The following is an 11,114-nucleotide window of genomic DNA, read 5'->3' on the forward strand; positions in this document are numbered from 1 at the left end:
GGCCACCCTGCCTTGGTGGGAATCGGCCGGTGTGATAATAAAAAAAATATATATATATATATATATATATATATATATATATATATATATATATATATATATATATATATATATATATATATATATATATATATATATATATAATTATACTGTGATTAGGTGTTAATTATCATTTATAACCCGTTAAGTACTAGCTTACAACCTAGCATACTAAATGGTTATTTCTGCCCCAAAAAATATGAAACACTGAGCGAGCGCTTCTTTATAGACTAAATTTCGCTCTAAGTAACTTATATTAATAACTCTTTACTTTGTGTGAAAGTATTCATTAAATCAGGTTTTCTCAGTACACAGCTGTGTTTATCAGTCCAAGCTAGTGCGTATGTCACTTTATACGCATTAATGTTATCATCAGGACTGGGGAATCCACAAAGGGTTTATCTTGTTGACGAATCCTCAAAGCAACCATAACTACCGTACATAACTGGTATATAATAAAGAGGGAGCTTGGAACATCACTCACACAGCAGCAGCTGCCAGCACCACACAGTATACTCCTAACAGGTCAGTGAATTCGTATTCCCCTTTGGCTTTATCTCTGGGTAAGTCCGCGGCCTCCTTAAGAGGCACCTAAGTCTCCCAGTCTTCTAATAACATATTCATTTTTCCACTATAATCTACCTTGTCCATAATTACTACCGCATTTGCTTTGTCTGTTTCGTAAGATTAAGTCCAGGATCTTCCCTTAATTCATGGTATAACTTAACAAATCTTTGATGATAATTGTGTTGTAGAGGTCTGAGCTGTGCTGAGTTGTGCTCACACCTCTACAACACAATTGTCATCAAAGATTTGTTAAGTTATACCATGAATTAAGGAAAGATCCTAGACCTGACCTTACGAAACAGACGAAGCAAATGCGGTAGTAATTATGGACAAGGTAGATTATAGTGGAAAAATTAATATGTTATTTGAAGACAGGGGAACTTATGTGCCTCTTAAATGATGTTTCAGAACGCCTGTCCCTTATGAATCTGATGAAATTTAACTCGAATAATTCGGATATGAATAAGGCAGAAACGTAATTTTTTATCACCAGAGTTGTTGATTTACGAGAACGCTAACAGCAGTGCTACAGCAATGCTACAGCAATGCTGCATCAGTTATATTTCAGTGATTAGTGCTTTGCAGTATGCACCTGACTTGTTTGTATGAAGGTTTTCTAACAATTAGGAATTCTTTTCTGTGTTCTATTACTCTGAACGTTATTATATTTTTACATTTTATGTATAAATAGACAGCTTCACATGAGCGGAGTGTTTTATCTTGCAGGAAGCAGAGGTTGTGATGGCTGGCTGTCTGAGGTGGTTGACAGGAGCTGTGCTGCTGATAGCTCTCTGTTACACCACTACTCCTACTGAGTCTCGTCAGTACCTTCATCATTATTAGTAATATTTTTGGCGTCAATGTGTCGAAGACTGGAAAAATAGGATTTTGCTGACAGGTGTGTGTGTGTGTGTGTGTGTGTGTGTGTGTGTGTGTAGGTGGGAGGTTGCGTGTGTATGAGTGTGCCCGTTCGTTCATATCTAGTAATAAAATCAACTTTTTTTGCAATAAAATGTACTGACCAAATCATAAAACAATAATGCTTGTCACTATGTGAAAAGTTCACTGCAGAGTGTGTAGAGATATCACACTATCCTCCCGTTCAGGTATCAGTGTGGAAGAGTCTGAGGAGAGCTTAGAGAGCAGTTACCTGTCACCTGAGAATGATTTCCTAGGCAGAGACGACGACACCAGTTCAACGGAGGTAATGTAGAAAACTAGTGTGTGGTGCTTTATAATGTAGAGGTCTCAGCTGTGCTCAGACATCTACAACACAATTGTCATTCAAAGATTTGTTAAGTTATACCATGAATTAAGTAAAGATCCTGGACTTGACCTTACTAAACAGCGATAGTAATTATGAACAAGGTAGATTGTGGAAAAAGGGGCATTATAGGTAGATTATAGTGAAAAAAGGGGCATTATAGGTAGATTATAGTGGAAAAAGGGCCATCGTTAAGGGGCACTTACGTGCCCCTTAACGATGGCTTTTGAAATGTCTGCAGACACTATCTGCATTCTGCTTGTGTTTCAGTGTATCCAAGACTTAAGAGTCCAGCAGTTACTAGATGCAGGAACGACCTGGTTGAAGCCCATATTGTCCTGGCTGCTGATCCCACTTTAGTTTTGTAATTATTAATATAATCGTTAGGAAACTCTAAACCCGAAGAGGTCATGCATCCCCTGGGAAACAAAAGCTCTTGGATCAAAAGCCCTTGTGTAACATGATGGCACCCACTTCAAGGGCCCACTAAACTAGTTACGGTCTTGTTTAACAACATGTTATGAAGAAATAAAGCAGAGCTCGTTTGTTTTAATCGTTGCTTACCTTTAAGGGGTTTTTAAGAATTTTCTTGTTATAAATACAGTGTATAGTACCAACAGATGTATATAGTACCAACAGATGTATATAGTACCAACAGATGTATGAGAGAGACGTCAAGCGTCAGGTTTCACTCACCAATGACGCGTTGACACAGCTGCTGATGGGCGAAATTTTTCCCTAATTAATTTAGCCAAAGTTACTAAGATAAGATTTCGTTCGGATTTTTAACCCAGGAGGGTTAGCGACGCAGGATAACCCAAGAAGGTGCGTCATCGAGGACTGTCTAACTTATTTCCATTGGGGTCTTTAATCTTGTCCCCCAGGATGCGACCCACACCAGTCGACTAACACCCAGGTACCTATTTGCTGCTAGGTGAACAGGACAACAGGTGTAAGGAAACGTGTCGAAATGTTTCCACCCGCCGGGAACTGAACCCGGGCCCTCCGTGTGTGAAGCGGGAGCTTTAGCCACCAGGCCACCGGGCCTAAAGTACATCTTTTAAGTGCTAAAATTTCTTCTTGAAAGAATGATATAATATGTTACAGGGAGATGACTATGAGAGTGAGGAGGACACCAGACCATCAGATGTGTTCGGTCCCGGACCTTTGAGTGAGATCAGGACCAGACGCGGTGCTGGCGCCCGCCGCAGGTCAGGTCGCATCAAAATTCAACAGGAGAGGCGTAGAAACAGATGGAGTTCTTAGAAGACTGTTGGTGTAACTGACAACTCAAATACTAACGTCAACGATTCTTCACTACCCTCAGGACGGTGAAGGATTCTTGATCCAAGGAACTGGAGTAACCCTTCCTTGGATTAAGCCTGATTACTTCTCACTCCCCCGGGTGCTGTTTGATCACTGTGGGATTACCATCTCACACAAGATTTTATTTATAATCTAGACGATATCATCACAATTTCTGTATTATGAACCCAGGAAGAACTTTGCTTTATGTATCTAATTTTATTTTATATAATAAAGTTGAACTGCATTGAAACTACTGACTTTCAATATATATATATATATATATATATATATATATGTCGTGCCGAATAGGCAGAACTTGCGATTTTGGCTTAAATAGCAACGCTCATCTTGCCATATAGGACAAGTGAAAATTTGTGTATGCAATAATTCCGCCAAAATCATTCTTAACCTAACGAAAAAATATATATTTCATTGTGTTTGTTTAGTATTAAATTACTGTAAACAAATCGAAAATATATTTAGTTGGGTTAGGCTAAAATAAATTGCACTTGTTATAATAAGGTTAGGTAAGTTTTCTAAGATTCTTTTGGTTCAAAATTAAAATTTTTTACATTAACATTAAAGAAAAAAATATATCTTTAAACGTATAAGAGAAAATTTTAGAAAGGACTTAATTTTAAATGAGTTCTTGCTAATTGACCAGTTTTACATATTCGGCACGACATATATATATATATATATATATATATATATATATATATATATATATATATATATATATATATATATATATATATATATATATATATATATATATATATATATATATATAGGTAGACAGGCGATCTTAACAATGCAAGACAAGCCACAGTTAGTGGAAATCTTTAGCTCAAGTACTTTCACACTTCTCAGGGCGTCATCAGGAGCGGTGCAATGTTGCGAGGGCTACAACAGGAGAAACAGGGTAAGTTTTTTTTCAGAGTATTGTAGTGCAGTGGCACCAGCCCCTGACTGAGGTGGTGAGGGGCACTTGATCTAGGGAATTGGATATGTGCTCCAGTTCCCTGAATAAACCTGAATACCTTCCACAGCCCCCCCACAGGTGCTATATAATCCTACGGGTTTAGTGCTTCCCCTTGATTATGATAATAATAATAATAACAATAATAACTCTGACTGAGGTAGAGAGGCCCAGAGGAGTGCCAAGCACACACAGGTCCCCCCCCCACCCCATGTGGGGTGGGGGGACCTGTGTGTAGGCCTCACCTGTGTGTAGGCCTCACCTGTGTGTAGGCCTCACCTGTGTGTAGGCCTCACAGTTTGCAGACAGTATGAGGTAAAATAACTAAGAGATAGTTAACAGCCAGCCCTAAGCTTCTAACCGCTGGGAACAGGTCATGTGACGTAAGAAGTTACATTACAGTAGTAGATCATTTGCATACCTTCATTTATAACATTCTAACTAATGAAATACAGGGAAAAAATCCCTCATTTTGTCAACTGGTGACGTAGAACCTTCCTGAATATTCAGGAAATACTCTCTGTGTCAGTTATTATGTTTGTGTTAATTCTCTTATTCGGGCTTTTCTAGATTTAGATTAGATTTTGCCATCGAAGTGGCTAGTTTATTGTGCACCCCATATCCATCCTGTGGACGGTAGCATATGGATACACAAAAGGCCTAGGAACTAGGCCCAAAGGGTTAACAGGAATACATATGGATTTATATCTACATATCTATAGTTCACTTATCTGTTACAAGCAAATTTAGGAAATTTGCTTAGTATATCTGGTATCTTATTTTCATTAATAAGATATCTTGACATGTCACATAGGTTATTATACTGTCTAGGCTGGAATATTGCTGCACACTAACAGCACCTTTCAAGGCAGGTGAAATTGCCGATCTAGAAAATGTACAGAGAACTTTCACGGCGCGCATAACGGAGATAAAACACCTCAATTATTGGGAGCGCTTGAGGTTCCTAAACCTGTATTCCCTGGAACGCAGGAGGGAGAGATACATGATTATATACACCTGGAAAATCCTAGAGGGACTAGTACCGAACTTGCACACGAAAATCACCCACTACGAAAGCAAAAGACTTGGCAGACGATGCACCATCCCCCCAATGAAAAGCAGGGGTGTCACTAGCACGTTAAGAGACCATACAATAAGTGTCAGGGGCCCGAGACTGTTCAACTGCCTCCCAGCACACATAAGGGGGATTACCAACAGACCCCTGGCAGTCTTCAAGCTGGCACTGGACAAGCACCTAAAGTCAGTTCCGGATCAGCCGGGCTGTGGCTCGTATGTTGGTTTGCGTGCAGCCAGCAGCAACAGCCTGGTTGATCAGGCTCTGATCCACCAGGAGGCCTGGTCTCAGACCGGGCCGCGGGGGCGTTGACCCCCGGAACTCTCTCCAGGTAAACTCCAGGTCTGTCTCTGTATTCTTCAATAAGTGGACAATTAAGCACATAGTGTTCAAGACAGTGACCATATGCCTGATCACTTAATTTACATTTAGTTTGATCATCATCTGTGTGTCTCCCAAACTGCCAGAAGTACTTGTAACCAAGTCTAAACCTGACCACTACAACATCAGTCAGTCTGTTCACATTGCAAGTTGCTCCATAAACACTTATCTACGTTCATGTTATCATAGTGGGTTATAGATCTACTCAGGCTTCTAATTGCATTCCTATAACAATCATTTTCATTATTTACTTCTCTCCTAATATTATTCCTAATGCTAGACACAGATATACCAAAGTTATATTCTACATTCTCCTTCTGGGTACTCTTCTTGGCTAACATATCAACTTTATCATGAAGGAGTAATCCAATGTGTGATGAGATCCATAGCAATTGTACATTAATTCATTTGTCCCTGATTTTTGAGTATGTATACCTGGCTTCCCCAATGAGCATGTTGTTGGAGTCATTATATGAGTCAAGAGCCTTCAATGATGACATAGAATCAGTAATGATGATAGAGTCAAGCTCAGTGTCATAGGTTAGCTTTAGCGCCATTAGGATTGCAAACAATTCAGTTTGCAGTGTAGACGCCCAGTTGTTAATTCTTATGCCTAACTCAACAAATTTATTATCGTTCTTAGCTAGGGAGGTGGCAACAAGAGCAGATGCAGCCCTGCCAGAAGACTCCTGTTTAGATCCATCAGTGTATATAACTTGTGGTAACTTATTACTACCAGCTAGTTTTTTCTTTGTTATAATAACTAGGGAATTCCCGATTTTTTACTTTTTAACACTTTCCTATCATTATTATCAACTATCATCCGCTAATATTATCATAATCATTATCATTACAATATTACTAACAACCTAATTCAGTAAACCACTAAACTAGTTGCAATCACCATGTTGCAATCAACTATGTGCACTTTGTGTACCTTGTGCCGCTGTACCTAGACGGGTTAGGATCTCAATAGGTCACTCTGCCTCTCTTTTGGGCTATCCTAGGATGATCACACATGTGTACCCACACCTAAATAAACCCCTATGACTACTTCCCTACTAGTGATGTTATATCACTCAGGTTGCAGTCTGTATTGCAACAACTCACCACCAAGACCACTTGCAGCATTACGATATCTGTATGTAGTAGTTGCTGAGTGGGTTATACCGACGGTCACGGCAGACATAACATATCAAATATCGACGTAGCTGAGTAGGTTATACCCATTCAGCTACGTCGATATTTAATATGATAATGACATACAAAATACTAAAAGGGTATGATAGGGTGGGCAAAGATAGACTATTTGAGAGGCGGGAAAAGAGTACACGAGGACACAGTTGGAAGTTAAAAACGCAAATATATCACTCAGATATCAGTTTCAGAGTGGTCAGGAAGAAATGGTGGAGGAAGAGTTAATACATAGCTTTAAGAATAGGTATAATAAAGTAACAGGACATGAAGGAGTGAATTTCTCAACTGTTAGTTGCTATGGAGCTGAACATTTCTTAAGGCTGAGGGACTGATCACCTAATGTTTATCTCTCTACTACTTCGACTGAAGACTCAGCATGTTTTCCTGTCAAATCACAGAACGACCGAGACTTGAACCCATGGCAGGTGAGACCTAATACTCACAGGTCGGTACCAAGGATAACCCTCACCCACTGTGTGATTTGATGTGCCTAGCTTGGGCCAGCAAGCCTGCTAGAGTGTATAAATGGTTTAGAAAGGCGACAATTGTGCAACATTGGACTGAAGAAGCCACAACGTGGCGAAATGTTTCCAGACTAAAGGTTTCCAAATGTTGCACTAGTGTCTCATTTATCAAGGTCGCTCGTGGCACCCGCCTCCTGCAACGCCATCTACAGCTGTTAAACCTCTCTTCTGGTTGGGGTATATAACCTGAACTCCTCAGGTTATATACCTCAGGTTATCTGTAATCAACTGATATAGGTTACTCCGCAGGCCCAACCGTCTCCGTAATTACGATACCCAAATGTTGCACCTGTGTCTTATTCTTCTACCAAGAGGCAGGTTCAGGAACCGTGATAGACCTCCTAACAACCACAAAGAATGCGTTTTACTCAGAACACAATTAAGATGGATTGTTTCTTCCTGGCAGACATAAGATGTTTAAGGAAAAAAAGGAAAACATGCACATATCTCAATCAACGTTTTATTGAACAGAACAAATAATGTTAGGTAAAGGGACACAAATGCAACTAATGTCACATTTTATTGTGTCAAGCTTCAGCAAAGCTCCTGGAGAGCGAAACGTTGCTACAATAAAATGCCACTTTAGTTGCACTTGTGTCCATTTACCTAACATTTTGGTTTCTAATTCTACCATTAATATCATAACAAATAATAATAAATAATAAATATTGTTGCATTTCAAGAGGTTGAAGATATTCCACTACGCTCTAGCCTAGCCTAGATGTGGCTTTTGTAAGTGTGTTTACTTCAATGTGATTTCTTCAGACCAGATGACGGATTTTGTACTGCAAGTCGGGTCGAAATGTAGTCATTATTTTTTTTCCCTTTTCCTGAGTGCGGGATATTTGTATATTTTTCCAGCCACGTTACTTCAGAAAAGTAAACTTGGCTGGTAGTTTACGACAAAGTTTAACACAAGAGGGCTGTTTCCTTGTTGTTTAGCTGTTGGCTAAGAGTTATGATACCCCTGACTTGTGAGTCAAGTGGGGCGCAGGTTTCCATGTATTTGTCTTGCTATGGGGAAAGAACAAATACTCTAGGTTTACCAAATATGGTTTTAATAAAGCTGTTGTGGGGACAAAGAAGTGGAAGAGTTCACTTAGCCCCTTCCGAGGGCTAAGGTGGCCTGAGAGATAGCCCCCCCCCCACTCCACAGTTACTGTGACTTTATATTTCTTCTGAAATATTGCAAAATAAGGTAAAATTACTGCCACAAAATATCAGTTAATGCATTACCACAGAGACTGTAATTCAGTGTAAGGCAGTCCAAGTCAACTGTTGTAATAACTGACCTCTAGCGGATCTTCTTTTCGTCGTTGCCATAATTAACCTTCCCTGTCACAATAACCATCATTACTCATCACTATCGTCATTGTCATGACAATCATCTTTATCGTTTCTACCCTTTCCAGTATCATCATCGCACTTTGGTATCTAGCCTCAGCGAAGTGAGGTGTAATTCACTTCACTGATCCTTGCTGATGTCTTCTGATATCTACTGATGCTTGCTGATGTCTGCTGATGTCGATTCTCTCCCAGTCCGACAAAACCGTCCGAGTCTGGTGTTTCATAGAAAGGTTCTCTCTTACATCAAGTCTTCAAGTTTTACGTCTACAGCCAAGTGAGCCATAATACATTCCCAGGCACCTTGCCCAGCTAAGCTACTGCTGTAAATACACTACTATCTGCTGGTGCAGGTAGTAGTTCTGTCTTGTCGTGCACAGTGAATGCTCTTATATGGGAGCTGGAGCAAGCATCAACAGATAAGCTTTCACTGTTCAGACATCTGTTTGCAGCACTACTTGCACTTACATGTATCTACTGTATGTGTGTGTAAAGTATACATCTCAAATGTAAGTGATTCTCTCTCATCAATAAATACTCTTAGTTCCCTGAGTCTCAACTGTGACACGCTCGTGTCAAAAGGCAGACACATGCATGATAGAACTATAGTGAGTGGTGTAATATTGGCTTTCAAATGCATGATAGAAGTGATGAGTTAGCAAAGTCACTTTGGCCTCAAGGAGACAGAAGATTACAACTTGCCAGCTAGTAGTTTGAAGATATTAACACGAAAAGAGCTTCAACTTAAGATAGTGACTGACACCAGCCAGTCCATACGTCAACACCATCATGCAAAATTGAACCACATGTCCATGGCTTATCCAACAAGATCAACAGACTCCTGGGCGTCATTACTGCCCAGGTTTGGCTAGGCTACAGGTACCTTCCAGAACTTGCATTAGCAAAACCAAATGTAAACTTTACCAGAGTACTTAGTGTTATACACTGCGTCATGTGCTGCTATGTGAAGAAGAAAAAAATATTGAATTCAGAGACACCTCACAAATTTTCAACGATTGTTAATAAGGCATATTATCCACAGTTGTGCATTACCAGCCATTCTGGAAAATTATCCTCACTTTATCTACCGTAAATAACTCGTAAAGTATATACAGTGTCTTCATTTTAATGTTTAGTGGCTAAATTCACGACTGTATACTCATTACTGCTGTTCTGAATTCAATAAATGTTGTAAATAATTTATTAACACTATGACCAGCACCGTAGTTCCTAGACCCATTACATTCCTCCTAATTTCCTGTGTCCACCGCCCACAGGATGAGTATATTGGCACATAATAAACTCTGTTTATTATATTTTACTAAGTCTGTCAATCAGTAGTTAAGAGTTTTGTTAATATATACGGAATATAAAGTCAGGAAAAAGAACTAAGAGATATCCTCGTCAGAAAAAAAAAAATCACTGCGCTATACACGAGAAAGAAATAATAAAGATGGGTAAATTATTGATATAAAAATAAATGGATTTAAATTGAATATGAAACAAAGGAAAGTAAAGGTTCCTAAAGTTAAAAGACCAATAAATAGGGAGGTGCGTACAAAACAGTCTCCTGGGAGTTCTTCAGTCACTGAAGTCTTGGAAGAGCTGAACAACGTGTCTATATACGAGGTCGGCAGCGTTCTCGGCAAATAGGAAGTCGAGGTGATTATAGTCTGGTAGAGGAACTTTACGGTTGAGAACCAGCCTCGGCAGCTTCGACAGCGTCAGTTGCATCCCCTGCAACAACACACATCACGGTCATCTAGACTGGCTGGAGTTTCTTTGCATTCAGATTTCTAGCTGTCTAGTACTCTACAGCTCACTTAATAAAGCACCTGTATAGCAAGCAAACCACGGAACGGGTGGGGTTTAAACCCATGTCGAGTGAGTCGTAAAACTCCAAGCCAGTTCGTAAGTCCGGTGGCTTACGCACTGGCCCGGAGTAATACGACACACTTGCCTTAGAGTCAAACCCAACCCGTTCCCTGGTTTGTATGCAATCGTGTTATTACGATTTCGTGGGTCAGCTGTATAGTTTATTAAAAGAGTGTCAGTTTAACACACATAAAACGAGACAATACTTATACACAAAACAAGTAATTTGCATAAAGTTGTTAGCAGCTTATCTAGATATATCCTACGTGGAGATATTAAAGCACTTGAAAATACAATCAGCCATCAACTTACAAGAAGTATCCGGCACTGTTACATTGCTTAACTTGCTGGCTACAAAGTATCCGGTACTGTTACATTGCTTAACTTTCTGGCTACAAAGTATCCGGCACTGTTACATTGCTTAACTTGCTGGCTACAAAGTATGTGAGTAATGAAGCAAGAAATCTAGAGAGTATAAGAAGCTAAGAACTTTCTTAGCGAGGCAACATGGAACAATAAATACAAACACAAGAACGGTCAGATCTATGACTTAAGAAC

At 39.6% G+C, this 11,114-nt stretch overlaps 1 protein-coding gene across 1 annotated transcript; it reads left to right on the plus strand.

Moving 5' to 3' along the window:
* The first annotated feature begins 429 nt into the window (after positions 1-429).
* On the plus strand, positions 430-3,428 carry LOC138851020 (uncharacterized). The gene is made up of 4 exons (XM_070082013.1): positions 430-564; positions 1,333-1,426; positions 1,713-1,810; positions 2,978-3,428. Exons 2-4 carry the CDS (start codon positions 1,348-1,350, stop codon positions 3,134-3,136), a joined length of 336 nt encoding a protein of 111 aa, XP_069938114.1. The 5' UTR covers positions 430-564; positions 1,333-1,347; the 3' UTR covers positions 3,137-3,428.
* Positions 3,429-11,114: the final 7,686 nt, after the last annotated feature.

This window comes from Cherax quadricarinatus, unplaced genomic scaffold, assembly GCF_038502225.1.
Source record: "Cherax quadricarinatus isolate ZL_2023a unplaced genomic scaffold, ASM3850222v1 Contig5951, whole genome shotgun sequence".
NCBI classification, from domain to species: domain Eukaryota; kingdom Metazoa; phylum Arthropoda; class Malacostraca; order Decapoda; family Parastacidae; genus Cherax; species Cherax quadricarinatus.